Raw genomic sequence first — 18,651 nt, forward strand, 5'->3', positions numbered from 1 at the left:
ATGAATGATTAACAACCATTTTACAAACCTAAACTTTTAGTCCATTGAATTGAAAACATGATGCAAATATCCTGTATGTATGGAAAATTTAATTCAAGCAATGCGTTATTTCTTTTAGATCTGCTGATGTGACGACCAATATTTTTCTTATGAGTCTGATGACACATTTTGTCACATATTGACACAATTTCTTTAATATTTTATTCCATGTAAACATGTACATTTTAGAAAGGAAATAAAATTCAGCTGTATTTCCAGGCTTTTCCACCAGAGGGCAGCAGTAAATACGACACTGGACGAAAAACCAAAGAAGAAGAAAGAAGCTTTTATACATCAGTGACGTCACGGCGATCTCACATCTTTGTCAGTGAACAAAATGGCATCTTACTGTCTCACCGTCGCACGGCTCCAGGTAAGAGCCTAAAAACTGTGATTTTTAAGTGTGAATTTCCCCGCAGCGAAGTGTCGATTTGCATGAAAAGATTTAACATCTCGTGTACAGTTTCCCGGTCTCATTAAAAGACCGAGAGCTAACGGATGAACGCAGAGGTTTTTCCTAGCTAGCTGCCTGGCAGGTCATCGTGTCCCTAACGCACCCGACCCAGGAGACGAGAACCAGCTTGACCCCAGCATATTATTGCCCTATAACGCCTCCGTTTTTAGTATGTTATCTCACATATTCTCTGTTAAACAATGAAATCAGTCTGGCTAAGGTTTAGCGATGCAGTTTTGGTTGGAGGTAACAAGGTTAACCGCAAGGTTAGAGCTCGGAGCGGCTGGACAGCAGCTGGAGGCGCCTGAGCGGCTGTTTCAGATGAAGAAAACGGACTCAAGCTGTCAGTGGGAGATTTTATGACGACGAGGAGTCTGAAATGCAAACATTTGATTGGATTCCGGCGCCATACTTGATTTGTTTGGATAAACGGAAATGAAGGCCGTTTGTTTTGATCCGTTTAGACAAAAACAAGTTGAGATCCGATTCAGAGCGTTTGATCAGAACAAAACTAATCACGTGATTTGGACTCGTGACCATCTGTCAGATCAAACTAACGGTTTTACACCGTTACCGTGAAGAGTGCAGTGACGTCATTACAGGCTTTATGTTTGGGGATGTTTCCCAGAATTCACCTCTTCCTCTGTTCTTATTCACTGTTTTATGTGAAATGGGGAAAGTGTTTCTGCAGGAGAAGTGCTTCAGGGATTGGTTCTGTGGGCGTGGACCTTGTGATCTGTGTGTGTGTGTTTGTGTGTGCGTGGGGGGGGGGGGGGGGGGTGTTGACATATGACACCTGAGCCAGAGCATGGGGCATGTCATTCAGAGATCTGCAGGGTCTCTGCTCGGCCTTTGTTCGCCTGCTCTGAACAGGCTGGTCGTGCCGTCCTCAGGTGGTTCTGGGCCATGGCGTCCGCCGTTTGCACGTGGCAGCAGCCTACAGAGCCAAAGTGGCGATGAGCCGCTTTGAGCCCACCTCTTTCGTCGGTTATGACAAGCTCCAGTCCAACGTGGAAATTGTGCAGAAAAGGTGAGTTGTTTTCTTCCGCACATCTCCGGCGCCGTCTCTCGGTTCTCGCCGACCTTCGTCCTCCTGAAACCTGGGTGCTCCTCCTCAGGCTCAACCGGCCGCTCACCCTGTCAGAAAAGATCGTGTACGGTCACCTGGACGACCCCCACAATCAGGAAATCGACCGCGGCCGCACCTACCTGAGGCTCCGCCCCGACCGCGTGGCCATGCAGGACGCCACCGCGCAGATGGCCATGCTGCAGTTCATCAGCAGCGGGCTGCCGCGGGTCGCCGTGCCGTCCACCATCCACTGCGACCATCTGATCGAAGCGCAGAGCGGAGGCGTGAACGATTTAGCCAGAGCCAAGGTGAGGAGGGAGGTTGGGAGTCTCATCATTTTGTCATTTTAAAATGGCAGTTTCATCTCCATCTTTTATTTGTTGGTTGTCTAATAAGAAAGACGGCTTTATGTCTATTTTGGACAATTTGAGAAACGTACATTTTTGGATTTCCTTGGCATTAGAACCACATTCCCTTTTTTTCAAATGGTTTCATCTGTGATGTCATTTGTTTTTAGGAGGGGGCCGTTCACAATACCTAAACTTTATTTTCACCGGGTACTGGGGGAGTTTATTAATAAATGTCGGGGGTCCATTATTTGCTTAAAGGTGCTGGAAGAAAAAACGAAAACTTTGCAGTTCAGATCTGCTGCGGGACAGAAAAAGTCACTAAAGGGGGGATGTTTGTCTGACAGGAAGTGAATGAAGAGGTCTACAACTTCCTGTCCAGTGCCGGAGCGAAATACGGAGTTGGTTTCTGGAAACCCGGTTCTGGAATCATCCATCAGGTAAGAGAGGGATTTCTTTACATTGGAAACGATGTGCAACAGTCTTAAAAACAGAGGATTTGTCTCCACAGATCATCCTGGAGAACTACGCCTACCCAGGTGTGATGCTCATTGGTACAGATTCCCACACACCAAACGGGGGCGGGCTCGGCGCCATCTGCATCGGAGTGGGCGGAGCTGATGCTGTGGACGTCATGGCGGGAATTCCCTGGGAGCTGAAATGTCCCAAAGTTGGTGCAATTTTAAAAAAAGACTTCCATCTTTTTTCTGTCTGGACGAGTCGCTCGACGGGTTTGTTGGAATGACCTTTAGCCAGAAGGACGCCGCTCGCCTATGGGAGGGAGGACGCCAACAGAAAAAGTTGATTTGGGGAACATCATCTGTTTTTCGTTTCAGGTGATCGGTGTGAAGCTGACCGGCAGCCTCTCTGGCTGGACGTCTCCTAAAGACGTCATATTGAAGGTGGCGGGCATCCTGACCGTGAAGGGGGGAACCGGCGCCATCGTGGAGTACCACGGACCGGGAGTCGACTCCATTTCCTGCACAGGTCAGGAGGCGGGGACTCTTTCCGTTTCCTCATCCTTGATTTCAATTTAGATTTCAGATTGAAATGTGAAAAATAAGTCTGTATTTTAGCCATTTTTCTTATCAAATTGAAATAGGCATAAATGTGTCTTATTTTGAAAGGTTGAGTTGGGTTTCCTCTTAGTCAGATAACGCAGGTTAAACAGCAGCAGAGGTTAAATCGGGTCAGAGCTGTAAAGCAGAAGCTTTTTTTTCATTTGTTTTACTCTTTAACTTTATGAGAAACTCCGCTTGAGGACTTTAGCCTCTTCAGGTTATCATGTCAACCTCACGCTGCTGTTTTTATCCGTTTGTCTTTCCTGAAAAGTAAATAAAGTTTCACTCTGTTCTGGTCTGGAAACGACGTCTCTCCTGTGCAGAATCCAGAATCAGAAGAATCTTGTAGCATTTTTCTGATGATGGAGGAAACGTAAAAAAACTATTAAGCTTAAAGCTGCATGTCCAAGTATTTCTTTATTCAAACCAGATGAAGAAGTAAAAACATCGTATTTGTCAGAAAATACTGTGGGCGGAGCCACAAGCTCCCTGCTCTGCTCCATTCTGATGATCCATCTGCAGACCATCAGATCCATGAACGTCTGTTTCCTCGTCTGGAATCTGGATCAGAACTTTAACGTCTGGATGAATCTGACCGGTCATGTTAGGTCTGTGGAGCAAATGGGCCGTGAGCTAGTGGGAGAGCGTAAACAGATGAATGATGGGAAGTGTGTGTGTGTGTGGGGGGGGGGGGGGGGGGGGGGGGGTCTGCCCCAACTCATGACTTCCTGCCGCTCTGCAGAAACTATGTCTTAGAAAACGACTCAAATTTTTAGATTTGAGCTAAAACCAGGATCATCAACTATGGAAATAGGTTGGAGCTCTCAGGAGTTTCTCCTAAAGCTCCGTCTCCCTTTCGCTGGTCTGCTGTGCAGGAATGGCCACCATCTGCAACATGGGAGCTGAGATCGGAGCCACCACCTCCGTCTTCCCGTATAACCACCGCATGAGGACGTACCTGGAGAAGACCGGCCGCGCAGGTACGTCTGCAGGGAGCAGTGGGGCATCTCAGCCATCTGCAACCTTTATAGACCACAGACCGGGTTATGTCACGCAAAATAGATGAACAAATACCGTATTTTCCGGACTATAAGTCGCCCTTTTTTTCATAGTTTGGCAAGGGGTGCGACTTATATTAGAACTAAATTGAAATAATTACATTGTTAATCCTCCTGTTATGTTCATTTGTGAGGAACAGAGATGATGTTCCTGGGTCAATTTGATGTATGAGGTATGTTAAGTGTTAAGAGTATGTTAAGTGACTCAGAGAATCAGCAAAGTTTTTTTTACAGTAAGATCTTGAAGGCTAACAACATAATATTCTATTTTCCAATGATTTCATAGATTCAGAAATGCAATAAAAGTGAAAACTGTTTCTACAAATACAGGATGAAAACAGAATATTAGTAATGTGTGGGAAAGAATTACTGTGAAATTATGAGATGAACATTCTGCTATGATTGTGTCATATGAGGTTGTGCAAGTTATTAGTTCTTGGTCTCAGATTTTGTCAAATAAATTTCCCGTCAAAATGCGACTTATAGTCCAGTGCGACTTATGTGTTTTTTTCTACTTTTTAATGCATTTTTGGGCTGGTGCGACTTATACTCCGGTGCGACTTGTAGTCCGGAAAATAGGGTAAATGTTTATAAAGCTTTGGGTTCCATTCCATCTATAAAATGTTAATCTACAGGAAGTCTGTAGATGTTTTAGAATTTAACAAAACAAAGTTGTTGACTTGCTAAAGTTATTTTTGATGATTGAAAAGTCATGAAAAGCCAAAAACTCTTTTCATTAAATGAACTTTACACACTTTGACATTTTCATTCAGGTTTAAATGAGCATTCAGGGCAGAATTCAGACAGACGCCGAGGCGTCTGTTCTTAATCTGTAATGATGCGTTTCGTTGCAGAGATCGCTGAACTGTCTGAGAAGCACAAAGACCTGCTGGTTCCAGATGAAGGCTGCGAGTACGATCAGCTCATTGAACTCAATCTGGACGAGGTTTGTGTTCTCCTAAAGAATTATTCTCTTTTTAGAAGCTGAGGGCATTTAGAAGACTTAACGTCGTTGCCAACAAACAGAACAGGGACAGTTCTGCTCCCATCAGGATCTGATCAGGAATAAAATGAATTTTAATGACCCACTTCTTCCAAAACTCTCCATCTTTTGGTGGAAACTTAATCAGGACTAGCATTTAGCCCATGCGGCACATTCAGGGACACAGAAATGGTGTTCTCTCATGTTTGGAAGACAAACTTTGTCTTTTTGATGTCATCATGGTGAACATACAACGCAGAGAAAGAGCTCAAACAAAACCAAGTCAAACACAATCAATGCAGATGGAAATAAAGGATCAAAGCAGAGCAGGCAGACATGGAGGCATCTGCTGCTTCCGCTCTCGTGGTCTTTATCCTCTCTGAAGTTGACCTGATGTGTTTGAAAATGTTGTAACCTCCATCTGGCTCCTCTCTGCAGCTGAAGCCCCACATTAACGGGCCGTTCACCCCGGACCTGGCTCACCCCGTGTCTGAGATCGGAGCTGTGGCCAAAAAGAACGGCTGGCCCCTGGAGGTCAAAGTTGGTGAGAGCCTCAGACGGAGGAGGTCGCCTGCGCTTGAGCCACGCGAGGACGATGGGGGCTGACCTTTGTCCCCCTGCAGGTCTGATCGGCAGCTGCACCAACTCCAGCTACGAGGACATGGGCCGCGCCGCCTCGCTGGCCAAGCAGGCTCTGGACAGAGGCCTGAAGTGCAAAGCCCAGTTCACCGTCACCCCCGGCTCCGAGCAGATCCGCGCCACCATCGAAAGAGACGGATATGTGAGCGCCACAGAAATGCAAAGAGCCGCGTCTGTCTGACCGCACACTGAATGCAGAACTGTCCTCCTGCAGACCAAGATCCTCAGCGACGTTGGAGGGGTGGTCCTGGCTAACGCCTGCGGACCCTGCATCGGACAGTGGGACAGGTATCTGCGCCGCTTTCGGTCACATGACTCCTGTTGAACTTCCACCCCTGACGGCGAGTTCCGCTGCTGCTCTCAGGCGCGACGTGAAGAAGGGAGAGAAGAACACCATCGTCACGTCCTTCAACAGGAACTTCACCGCCAGGAACGACGCTAACCCCGCTACGCACGCCTTCGTCACGTCTCCTGAGGTGAGCCCGCTCCAAACCCCCACAGCACACGTCTCTGCTTCACGTTTAAGCCGCGCCCCCTCCATCGCAGATCGTCACCGCCCTCGCCATCGCCGGCACGTTGGACTTCAACCCTGAGACCGATTACCTCACAGCCCCCAACGGAGAGAAGTTCAAGCTGGAGGCCCCTACTGGAGATGAGCTTCCCGCCAGGGACTTTGACCCCGGCCAGGACACCTACCAGCACCCGCCCCCAGACGGCGGCGCCCTGCACGTGAACGTCAGTCCGTCCAGCAACCGGCTGCAGCTGCTGGAGCCCTTTGACAAGTGGAGCGGGAACGACCTGGAGGACATGCAGGTCCTCATCAAGGTGAGTCCAGACGCCTGCGGCCGCTCAGGTGCTCGCCGCCGCCGCTGCGCACCCACGCCGCCTCCTGTCCCTGCAGGTGAAGGGGAAGTGCACCACCGACCACATCAGCGCCGCAGGGCCCTGGCTCAAGTTCCGCGGTCACCTGGACAACATCTCCAACAACATGCTGATCGGCGCCGTCAACAGCGAGAACGACGGCATCAACAAGCTCAAGAACCACCTGACGGGGGAGTACGGGGGAGTCCCCGATGTGGCCCGCCACTACAAGGTGAGCTTTCCAGAGCAGCAGCGTCTCATCAGAAAGAAGCTTCAACTAAACTAGTCCCAACTGCCCGTACGGGGCGGAAACCAGCTGGTCAAACCTGGATGGGACCCGCAGGAAACACCAACATCCCAAAGCTGCAGAGAGAAAATGTTCCTATTTCCTACGGGCGCGGCTTAAACAGCACGTAACTACAGATATGTCATTACTTCAGCCCCCCAAATCCTGCAGAATTAGACAGTCGAGGTCTAGTTTGTGTGGACGCTGTAGTATCACGTGCACACCCCGTGCACGCAGCGTTCACGCACAGTCAGAAAGGACCCAGAACTCGCACCTTGCTAACGACTAGAATGTGGCGTAAGGACAGCGTACGACGATACGGCAGCATCACGGCACGTCACAAGAATCCTTACCAATACTTCACGATACACGTACCACACGACGACAATGGTACGTTACGTTTTCATGACGTCCTTTGAGCCTCAAGAGGGACTGTAGGACACACCTGCGCTCCCCTAAAGATGCAGCCGCTCCCCTCTACGACCCTCACGGACCAGACGGCCCAACATTTGACTAATTATGCATCATTAAAGCCCCGCTCTGGTTTTTAAAATCTATTTTCGAAGATTTGCCGGTTGTCGTTTTTAGCCAAAAAAAAGAAATTTGTCGTTTTCTGGGACATAATTCCTGCAGAGCGGCAGGTGTTCATTACAAATCCACCTGAGTTGTGGGGGCGTGACCGTTGGCACAGAGTAAGCCCCCCCCACACACACACTTCTTGTCATCCCTTTGTCTACGCTCCAGCTGTGTCCTACCAGACTTTACTGGAGCAGTATCACATCCATCCAGCCGTCCAGTTTAGATCCAGATTCCAGGTCAGACCAGGAAAACAAAGCCGCTCATGGATCTCTGATGTATCAGAATGGAGCGGAGCAGGCCTCCCCATTGCTGAGAGCTCAGAGCAGGGATTCTGTGGCTCCCCCAGCGTATTTTCTGACAAAATCACAAAGTCTTTTGTCTTCTGCTCCTGATTTACAACAATTTAAAAAAAGGAACTTAACTTTCTTTTTGTGTCCCCCATGACAGAAAATGCCACAAGAACATAAAATGTCATTTTGATCAGACGGGGGGTCTTTATAGCTAACTTTTAATAAAAAATCCAAAGAGAAGCAGATTTGATGGGACAGAAACAGGAGAACAAAAGCCATCTGTCCATCAGTAGATTGTTGTCCCAGCTGGTCTGACTGAACCGCCTGCTGTTCCCGGTTCTCTGCAGGCCAACGGGCTGTCGTGGGTCGTGGTCGGGGACGACAACTACGGCGAGGGCTCCAGCAGGGAGCACGCGGCGCTGGAGCCCCGGCACCTGGGAGGAAGGGCCATCATCGTCAAGAGCTTTGCTAGAATTCACGGTACGGCGGAGTTTAGGAGGGGATTCCCGTCCCGGTGGGAACATTTCCCTCTGAAACGTCTTCTGTTTCAGAAACGAACCTGAAGAAGCAGGGCCTGCTGCCCCTCACGTTCTCCAACCCTTCAGACTACGACCGAATCCGCCCCGACGACAAGATCTCCATCCGAGGACTCAAAACCTTCGCTCCGGGAAAGGTAAGTGTGGGGCTTGGCGCGGCGACCCGTCAACAGATCTCGCTCTAACCCGCCGTTCCCTCGCAGCCTCTGACGGCGCTGGTGAAGCACAGCGACGGCAGCGAGGAGACGCTGCAGCTCAACCACAGCTTCAACGAGACGCAGATCGAGTGGTTCCGCGCCGGCTCCGCCCTCAACAGGATGAAGGAGCTCCAGCGCCACTGAGGAAGACCTCTTTCAGTTTTAGGAAGGTGGCTCAGAATGTAAATGAGGGTTTCATTAGGTTGAAGCTTTGATTGACGTAGGAACAAATTAGGAATATTTCTGAGCTTCAAGCTAACGTTGATGATGCGACAACGCTGCCTGTTCTTCGGTTCGATTTTCATTCATCTGCTGTTTTTTAATGTGATCTGGGCGGTCGGTTCTACGCTCTGCTCCAAAAACACAAAGGAGGCGCACAGACCACAGAATAGAAGCACTCCTTCCTGTAGCTGCACACGCTTCATTCTGACACCTTCAGTCATCTGGTTGCATCTGTGGATCTTCTGATTTAAACAGACTCTAACCTGGAGCCCCCTAGTGGCTGCAGGGAGGTACTGCGGGTAGCAGAACCAAAATCCTCTTCTAAAAGCAACAATCAGCTTATATCTGTCAGTAATCATTATTATTAAATATTCTATCAAATGACTTGATTGTTTAACATAATTATTTACTGAAATAGATTATAAATGATCTGTATTTCTGGCAGAGAGCATTAATGGATATTTTTGCATTTATATCCTGCGTTAAAGGTTATTTTCTTCCCATCTTTTCACTCTCTTATTAACAAATGGACCCATATTTTTGTTTTTATTCATTTTTTTTCCTGCTTTCAATCGTTCCTTACAAGATCAAGCACTTCCATGCTTTATTTATTCTTCTGCAGTCCAGTCTGAATCGTTTTTCTGCTCATTTGGTTCACGTTTATCGTCAAACCCCTTTTTTGTGGGGTCAAACGCCATTTTTGAAAGACACGATGCTGTTTGTTTGAAAGGAGAGGATGAAAGCGGATTATAGTAGAGGAAAAGCAGTTTTTCTTTGTTAAAGAACTAAAGTTTCTTTTTCCTAATGGTTGCCATCATAATGCACCAGATGAAGGCTGCAGCCGTCAGTCGTGTCGTGTCAAGTGTCTGTGTGCATTTGGATGTTTTTCTCCCACATCATCGTCTCTGTGTTACAGAAGTACAGACGGGTTGTAAAATAAAAATCACTGATCTCATCTGGTTGCATTTTGTTGTTGCTTTTTCAAAAATAACTATTAAAATGCAAACTTTAAGTGGCTCCAGTGAACAAACTCTACAGATCATTTGTTTTAGTTATTCCATTTTTAAGTTGTGACGATTTCTTGAAATGTTTCCTGGTGTCGCGTGAAAATAATGTTGAGTAGTGATAAAAATGAGGTTAATTTCATATATGCATAAAGAATAACTCAAAACATACATAAAAGGACACAAAAGTTCAAATGTTTTATGAGAACTATCAAAATATGACAATTTTTAAACTTTGATAGATTAAGAACAAGTCAACATGTTTGTCATGTTGGAGAAAATGTATTTATTTAAATTTAATTATTTTTTATTCTTAGTTAATAAAAAGGAACAAGTGTTTGTCTTTGATTTTTCTTTGGATCTTTGGAAACATAATTATAGTTTGGCATAAAAAAAAACCTGGTCATGGCGATTTAAATGAGAATAATGGTCACAAATATTCCTTTAAATTAGAAAATATTTCAATAATAAAACTAAAAACTTTTAATTACAGTCAGTTTAAGTTTTGACCAACTTCATGAAACAAATGTCACATTTATTTCACACTTTAAACTGAAAGAAACTAATGTTCTGGACGTAAACCGGCGTCTTTCAGCAGAATAACTTCTGATCATCTCTGGATCAACATTATTCTGATCAAAACATCAGATTGTTGTTTATTTCTGCGATCATCTGTTGTTTATGCGGTAAACAAACATGTTGGATTCAGTAGCGGAAGCTTTTCTCAGAACAAAGCCTGTCGGGTTGTTGGTGTGACCCCCCCACCCCGCCCCGCCCCGCCTGAGCGCCGCCGCATCCACGCCGACACCCCCGGCTCCGTCCAGAGAGGGCGGCGGCGGATCTGCGCTTTCTGTGACCGTGAGTCGGTGACCCGTTCCTTCCTCCGCGCGGTTCGGTCCCTGCAGGTGTACGGAGCCCGCCAGCCCCCCCACCAGAACCCCAGCGGCGCCTCGCGGCTCTTCTCAGACCGAACCCCCTTCCCTGACCCGCCCGGATTCGCGGAGCTTTGACCCTCTGAAAGGTACCGGAGCCTCCTCTCCGCCTTGCATCACTCTGTGGAATGTTCTGGAAAGACCCGCCTGTAGAGCCGGGGGTCCGAACCGAGTCTTTTTGCGGACTATTTTCTCTCGCGGATCTAGTTTTGGGTCGAAATCGTCTCCTGAAAAACGTCTGATTTAAGAATTAAAGGCCTTCTTGTGCGTAAAGCGCGCGTTCCTCCTCCTGCTGCTGCTGCTGATGCTCCTCGTGGAGGCGTTTTGGCCTTTTGTCTGCCTCCTCAGACCTCCTTCCTCCTCCTCCTCTTCCTCTTCCATTCGGCCACAAAATCACCCTAAGAGTTCAGTTTGTCGGTGTTTGTTGGTGCCTCCTGCATGATCTCTGCTGTCAGTCCATCATCAGGGATGTCCATCCTCAGCATCAGGACCACTGTCTCCAAACACAAGCCGCTCTGCCATGAACTCGGTCTTTTTTCTCTTATTTATATCAGCAAACATTACTTTAAAATCCAACATATCTGAGGGAATTAGCAGAAAATATTAGGCGAATACTTAAGATAAATTAGTTCAACCGAAAAAAGCTCAAATTAGCTCAAATATCCGCAAAAGTGACGGAAAGTTCTAATATATTAAACATTTAGCAAAGTTACAACAAAATAAATATATAGTTAGATTAAAAAAGGATAGAAACCGTAGTTTATTAAGAGCACCAATAATCTTACTTCTCCCATGGGACTAAAAGAAAACCTCGTTTAAAGCACCAGCATTATTTTTGTGTCAGCACGTACGTACGCGATGACGTCATTTCAACACTTCCGGTGACTTTCAAAATTAGAGGGATCCTTTGAAAATGTATTATAAATATCCGAAAAATGAAAAAAAAATTGAAGTTGCAGCTGTTTTCCCCTAATAGTTGTAATAGGTTTCCGTAACTAAATTTGTTGCCAATTTAGTTTATTTCCATTGAAGTTCATTAAAATGCATTTTGATGTAAACCTCACAAAGTAAATAAAATGAAGGAGCAGCATGTTTATGGATGTTTTTGCCTTTTGTTAAACTTCTTGAAAAGTGTTGGATGAAGTACATCAAAAACCTTTTACCGGGTCGGGGTCTCCGCTGAGGCCATCGGCGGTTTCCCCGGCCGGTTGGCTGCCTCGGTCCCGTCGAGGCCTGACCAGAGCTCTTCTAGGGCCGGCGTTTGGGGGTGGGGGCCTGGGCTTGCTCCGGGGGGGGCCGGCGCTTTCTGGCTCCTCTCCCTCTGTGTGGGGTGGGTGGTGCTGGGCCTGGGGTGTCGGCGCCTCCGGGGGTGGGGCCCCTGGGCTGGGTGGGCCTGGCCCCCTTGCTGGGGGGGGGGGCGGGGGACAGCTGTTTGACCACCGGGGGACAGTCTACCAGCTGTCCCCAACTTACCCCCTTCCTCATATAACCTCATAATAGGGTGAGGGGGTGGGGGGATTAGCCTGCGATGAGCCTTGGGGGGGGGGGTTTACTAGGCAGTGGCCCCCCCTCCTATGGTTTCCGTATGGAGTGGGCCCCCCCTCTTTCGGTTTTATTTGCACCTTAGACATGTAGGGCCCTTGGTAGGGGGGGTGCTTGGACATCACTGCCAGCAAGCAGCAGATGTCCTCCTAGCACCCTACCCGCCAATTTTAACCGCACCTTAGACATTTAGGGCCCCTTGGTGGGGAGGGTGAGGGGACATCACTGTGAGTAATCAGGAGATGTCCCCTTAGTGCCCTACCCGCCAATTTTAACTGCACCCCCCTTAGTACACACACCCCTCCCCCCTCAATATATACATCCCAACATAAACACACACACATGCACACACACACCCTCTTAAACACACATATACGCACACACATTTTGCAAGGAAGGTGGGACCTAGGACCATCTGTCCCCTGCCTCTTCCCTGGTGGGGGGTACGGGCCCCTTTGGAGCGGCGGCCGTGTCCCCGGGGTGCCGGCTTCCTGGGCCCGGCGGTGCTCTCTCCGCGCGGTGGGGGGGTTCACATTACATCTGAGCCGGGGGTGTTGGTGTCCCTGGGGGGTGGGTTCTGGTCCTTGCTCCTGAGCGCTGGGCCCCGCCTAACTTCCAACTGTGGCCGAGCCTGGTCGGGCCATATTTACAACACCCCTTGTGGGCCCTCTTTTTTCCCCGGGGTTCCCCCCTCCTGGGCGGGGGCGGCGGGCCCCTGCCTTGCTCCTCCCTGGACCAACCGTGGGCCGGGCGGATGGCTGCCTGGAGTGCGGGGCGGGTCTCCCTTGGGGGGTCCTGGCTCGTACCTGGGGTTGGGGCGGGGGGATGCCCGGAACTCCTGGGTGGTGGTGGGGTGCTCATCTGGGGCTGTGGGCGTCCCTCTCCGGTGGGGCCCTGCGTTGGGCTCTCCCGGCGCGGCGGGGGGGCTGTTCTCCTGGTTGGGCCGGGGCGGCCCTCTCTTTCCCTCTGTGCCTCCCTGCTCTCTGGCTCTGGGGGGCCTTGCGGCGGTCCTGCTGGCCCTGGCCTGGGTGGCGGGCTTGGTCGCCCGGGCGGCGGTTGTTCCCTGCCGGTTTCCGTGTGGCGTGGGGGGGATTCCGGCTGCCGCTGCTGCTGCGGTGGGGGTCTTGGGGTGGGGATGGCTGGGCGCTCTCCTTCCTTCTTTACACATTCCACCATCCATATTAGAAGAACATGAGCACTCACCTGAGCACGGGTGTTGGCTCACCTTTGCACTGGCGGTTTGCGTGACTGAATGACTGAAATGTTTCACACTAGTTGGTTTTAAGGCATAAGTATGCGTGTGAGCACTATCTGTTTTGTGTACATGTCGACAGATGGACATTTTTGCAACTAGCAGGTGTGTTTGACACTTGGGTGTGTGTGTGGACAGGCTCCGCCCTTTTTGTACTGCATTTGAGCCTTACCATGGTGATTAACAACCAGTAAACTTGTTGCTCTATGCTGCTTCATGGTCTTATCCCCCTTCCCCTCCTACTATCACCCTCCTTCCCCCCCTCTTTCTAACGTCCCTCTCTCTTCTTCCCCTCTTTCCTTTTCCGTCCGGTCCAACACCAAAGATCTTCAAACATGTTTGAAATTAATAAAGTTTGGCCTCAATTACAAAAGGGGTTTATTCAGACATACCTCTGGTTTGTCTGAAGATTAATAACCCCTCTTGTTAAAATAAAATATGTCCAACACAAGAGGCCCTCAGCTCTCATCTGTTTGCCCAGCTGTTGGACAGGACAAGGTTAAAAAAAAAAAAAAAAAAAAAACCTTTTACCCACAGAGGGAAAAACAGATTTTTTAGACTTTAATTTGAAATAAATACTTGCAAAATATGGTTTAAAATTGTTATTTTTTTACCACTTAAGGTGGATTTGTAGTATTTATTAGGACAAAAGCAGACAGAGTAAAGCATGACTGTTGTCGATGTAAACTAGCATGTTGATCCAAAGGATAAAAAAAAGAAAAGAAAATTGGCATGACAAAATGATCTAAAAATCTTACAATAGAAGCACAGATTGATGGGAATTGAGGTAAACAAAAGTGTTGTTCTTTCCTCTCCTGCACCTTAAATTTAGGGTGCTCCCCTTTACTCCTCCACCTGGAGCTCCTCCTCTCCATCATGCAGGAGGTGTGATCCTCCATCACCTCCTCTCTGTCTCTGGAGGGAACCAAACTGATGCTCAAAGAATCAGAGATGTCAGACCAGGACTCCCCCTTGCCAGCGGACGCCCAGCTGCCCCTGACGTCCCCCCGCACCCCCCTGCAGATCTCTTTCCCCTTCCTCAGGGAGGGCAGCCGCGTCTGGGAGCGGGAGAGGAAACCGCCACAGCCTGGCGAGCCGCTGAGCCCACTCCCCACCAAACGCACGCGCACATACTCAGCGTGAGTACGAACCCGAGGTGACCCCCCCACCCAATACTCTTGGAAAAAAATAAGTCCAAACTCTTCAAATGTGAAAAAATTTTCTTTGCTAATGGGGTTAAAAAATGGTCTTACCCAGAATTCTCATTTATGATTTCTCAAATTAAATTTGCAATTGAAAAATGTTCTTGATAAGATTATTTTTCTTGTACGACAGAAAATAAGACAATTTTTACTTGAAAAAAATGTATTTTTGCTCTCTTAAGATTCCAAGGAACAAACTAGTGTTTTCAGATACAGTATGTTTGACTTCAAATGTGTATTAACTCATCTAGAGGGAAAAAAGTTATTTTAATTATTATTAATGGAAGTATAAGTTTAAAAATATATATATACCTGGCAAAAAGATGACCAGTCACATCTAATCACAGTTTAAAAACTGCTGTGTTCACAATTCTTAGGTTAGAAATAATTTAATCTAACACACCAAAAACAGGAAAATGTGCTTAAAGTTTTCTGATTGAACTTCTGGGTTTGTTGCACAACTTCCAAATTGAAGACAAATCCAAACAATTTAAAAAACAGAACAAATGTAAAGTGTTGTGGGAATGTTTTTCAATAAATGTATATTTTTTAATCATACCTTTGCACTCAAAAACAGATAAAACTGTGTGTGTTGTTGTGTGTGTGCAGGACTGTGCGTGCCAGATCAGGTCCTGTATTTAAGGGGGTTTGCAAGAACTTCTCCAGATCTCAGGGTCATGGGTTCCTGCGTCCCTCCCACGGGGGGGAGGACATCTTTGTTCACATCTCTGAGTAAGTGGAACAAGTTCCTCAACACTATCTGTAACGTAAACCTACTTCCAATTCTCCTTCTGGTCTCTCAATAATGTGTCAATATTATAACAAAATAATAACCATGAAACAACGAAAATTTTTCTGAGCTTGGTCTAAAATTATTTGGGAAATGTTTCAGCATTGAAGGGGAGTATGTGCCTGTGGAAGGAGACGAGGTCACCTACAAGGTGTGTCCCATCCCTCCCAAGAACCGGAAGTTCCAGGCGGTGGAGGTGGTGATCACTCACCTGAAGCCCGGCACTAAGCACGAGACCTGGTCGGGTCAAGTCATCAGCTCCTAAAGGAGCATCTGTGGCAGCTGCAACGGCAGATGGGGATGTAGGTCCGATTGGATTTGTGAAAACAGAAGAAAGCCTGGAATGTGTTTATTTGAATGTCTAAATGTCAGCGCTGAGTTCTGAACACAGACGTTTTTGGAAAGTGGAACTGAACTGTGGGATGCAACTGCAACTTTGCTGATTTTTGGGGAAGAAATGTTTAAGCCTTAGTCACATGCCCCCATGCAGGGGTTGACTCGCATGGATGCTGTAGGTTCTTGGCTTGTCTGGGCTCGTGGAAGGTCGTTCGGAGCGCAGGTGTGTTCTTTACAGGGAAGCTGCGCTCGAAGCTGCTGAAGTTTTCAGCTGCACGACGTCGCCGCAGTGATGAACGTTCTTCTGCTTCGGACTCATCAGAAGTCCTGAAAAAGGACATGTCAATGAGAAACTGCCAACAAATCTAAAAATCTAAAAAAAACAAAAGGAATTGTTGGTTTCATAAATGTCAAAATCCCTTACCAGATCGTCCCAGGATCCTTGCTTTTGTTTTTGCTGTCCTTTTTCAGCAGGTCGAGGCCATCGTTGATCTTCTTTATCAATTCATTGCGTTGGATGAAGTTGAAAAACGCATCCTGCGTCCTCCCCAGTGGGCTGGATGTACCGAAGCACTCTGGACACATTGTCCACCTGTGGACACAGAAGGGTCAATAGTGGTTTTTAATCAATAAAAGAGACAGTGGAAGGAACTTTTTCTGTTTTTTAAAAAAGTTTAAAAAGTTTAAGTTTAAGTTTAAAAATTTTCACTTCTCTGAAAGACGTCTTTATATATTTCCAGTATGAATTTTCACTGGTGTGTGTCCTTGAAAGACGGAAAAACTAGACAAAGCAAAGGTAAGAGAGCGTAGGGGACCCTCAAATCAGCCTAAGGGCGTGGGAGGGTTATAAAAAAAAATAATTGGACCGCTGCAGAGCACCTCATGTTATTGTTCACCTGGGGTCCCTCAAACTGCTAAATCCTCCACTGTATATGCCACATTTGATGGACGCTTGTGCAAGTGGCTTGCCATCGGCTTCAATGGTGGGTTTCCACAGCTTCATGGAGTTTCTAATGAAGGCTCTTAGGCCGCCTTTACACTGCATTGTTCAAGTGACCCAATTCCGATTTTTTCCTCTCATGTGGCACAGATCGGATATGATAGGTGAATGTGTAAGCAGGACAAAAGCGCATGGATTCCGTTTTTCTCAGATCGGATACAGGCCTCTCTCATATGTGGAAATAAATCGGATACGAATCGGATACGTGCATTTGCGTGTGCCATGTAAGCAGACAAATCGGATATTCCCCAGTAAATGAGAGTCGTACGTCAGTGACGTCAACTCAGGACACCACCAACTGAGATCACATGACTTATTAAGGTGCTTTTGTGCTGATGTTGCTGTCAGCGTGTTACCTTTCAGCCTCAGGCTTCAGACCGTAGTTGGAAACCGCTGTTATGTCCGGTCCAGACGCAAACGGTAACTAATGGAGCGGGACACCGTTGCTATGGAACAGCAGTCTAGAAGCCGTTTATTTCTTTGGGGGGCGTGTATGATGGGGACCATGTGTGTGTGTGAGCGCGCGCACGCGTGCTTGCGTGTGTGTGTGTGTAAGGAGAGAGCCCCCCTCTCTCCTGTGAGCGCGGATTGGGGGACTGTCGGAGAACCGTAAATTAAAAGAAGGTGTCTCCCCCAAAAGTTTTGGAGTCTTTCTTAACAAACTCTGGAGGCTGAGGGTTCAGAACGGAAAAGAGAACCCCGAGGAAATCTCCCGTGTGTTTCTGATTACGGTCGGAAAAGAGAAGTCATCGCGCAGGAAAGGTTCAACACTTGGATCAAACTGTTAGTACAGCACGTCTGCAAACACTTCCTCATTCAAAACTCGGAGAGAGCACATAAGACGGCCGAACACCCCCCCCCTTTTTCCTCCTCCATGCGTCCCCTCAGAAGCGCCCAAGGCAACGCCTCCTTCCGTCGCCGCCTTGCCTCCATGACAACCGCAATCACAAAAGTCCGAAAGAGGTCTGCGGAATGCGGAAATACTGCTACGTAGTCCTCAGAATGTCTACGTTTGATAGTTTCAGCATTGTATAGTGTAAATGCAAAAATCAGATACGGGTCACTTTTAAAAGATGATGTAAGCGGATCGTCAAAAAATTCGGATATAGTCAGTAAATCGGATATGAGCATCAAGACCTGCAGTGTAAAGCCGGCCTTAGAGCCCTGTTGATGTATAGCTCCAAGTGTGACCGAATGCCCACTCACATTGGCACGGCAAGGGGGATCTCCAATCCAACCTCTTCACCGTGAGTACCTACTCGAGTCTCCAATAAACACAAACACGCCACCTGTTAATATAAATACAATTTAAAATGCTGCAAATTCAAATGCTAAAAACTTTAGTAAAAAGGTCCACATATCAAGATCACCTCCCATGGCCAAACCATAGAACCAGAGTCTAGTCTCCCACAGCTGCCATCAGCCTCATGGGCCAATCACAGCTCAACAGACAGGTGGTCATGAAAGTTAGCTTGTGGTGCACCAAGAGGGAGAAACTACCACCCATAGCCCCGTCTGTCACATTCTACGCCCCCCTTTTTGTATTCAGGCCCCACGGATAAAAAACAAACCAACAACAAATCTACCTACTTAACACCATGGTCGAAAAACAAGACCAGCTACCTGGGAGTTCGCAGCCCCATCTGCCCGATTTAGCACTGATGCTGGGAGATGATGCAAGTTTCTATGTCGTCCTGCCGTGGCGTGAAGACCTCCTTCTGCGTCAGCCCCAGTGGGTATACAGGAGCTTGGAAAGGTTGTGTACGATGGACCCACTCTTCCTGAGGTGTAGCATTATCCACAAGGTCAATTTGAAGGGGGGTTTGTATGTAAGATGGTTCAGGTCGACCTCCACTAGGGTCAAGCATGACCCTGGTTGTCCTCCTCAATACTAGATGGACTTCTGGTTACTTGAGGCCCTTCCTGCATGTGAATGTGCATGGAAGCTCTGAGGCTAGATCCACATCCACATT

The 18,651-nt window shown here is 47.7% G+C and overlaps 2 protein-coding genes across 2 annotated transcripts; both read left to right on the top strand.

The window, feature by feature from the left end:
• The first annotated feature begins 295 nt into the window (after window positions 1–295).
• aco2 (aconitase 2) lies at window positions 296–9,575 on the top strand. The gene is made up of 17 exons (XM_004080117.4): window positions 296–412; window positions 1,387–1,523; window positions 1,612–1,870; window positions 2,257–2,349; window positions 2,421–2,579; window positions 2,746–2,896; window positions 3,846–3,950; window positions 4,883–4,974; window positions 5,449–5,554; window positions 5,634–5,791; window positions 5,864–5,937; window positions 6,014–6,125; window positions 6,196–6,474; window positions 6,551–6,742; window positions 8,013–8,145; window positions 8,217–8,338; window positions 8,405–9,575. The coding sequence occupies exons 1-17, from the start codon at window positions 377–379 to the stop codon at window positions 8,540–8,542; spliced, it is 2,346 nt and encodes a 781-aa protein (XP_004080165.1). The 5' UTR covers window positions 296–376; the 3' UTR covers window positions 8,543–9,575.
• A 123-nt stretch (window positions 9,576–9,698) lies between these two features.
• Window positions 9,699–16,104, top strand: LOC101165181 (cold shock domain-containing protein C2-like). Its single transcript, XM_004080118.4, has 4 exons — window positions 9,699–10,645; window positions 14,183–14,489; window positions 15,162–15,284; window positions 15,445–16,104. Exons 2-4 carry the CDS (start codon window positions 14,284–14,286, stop codon window positions 15,605–15,607), a joined length of 492 nt encoding a protein of 163 aa, XP_004080166.1. The 5' UTR covers window positions 9,699–10,645; window positions 14,183–14,283; the 3' UTR covers window positions 15,608–16,104.
• The last annotated feature ends 2,547 nt before the right edge of the window (window positions 16,105–18,651 follow it).

The sequence above is a fragment of the Oryzias latipes genome, chromosome 19 (genome assembly GCF_002234675.1).
Source record: "Oryzias latipes chromosome 19, ASM223467v1".
In the NCBI taxonomy this organism is placed as follows: Eukaryota; Metazoa; Chordata; class Actinopteri; order Beloniformes; family Adrianichthyidae; genus Oryzias; species Oryzias latipes.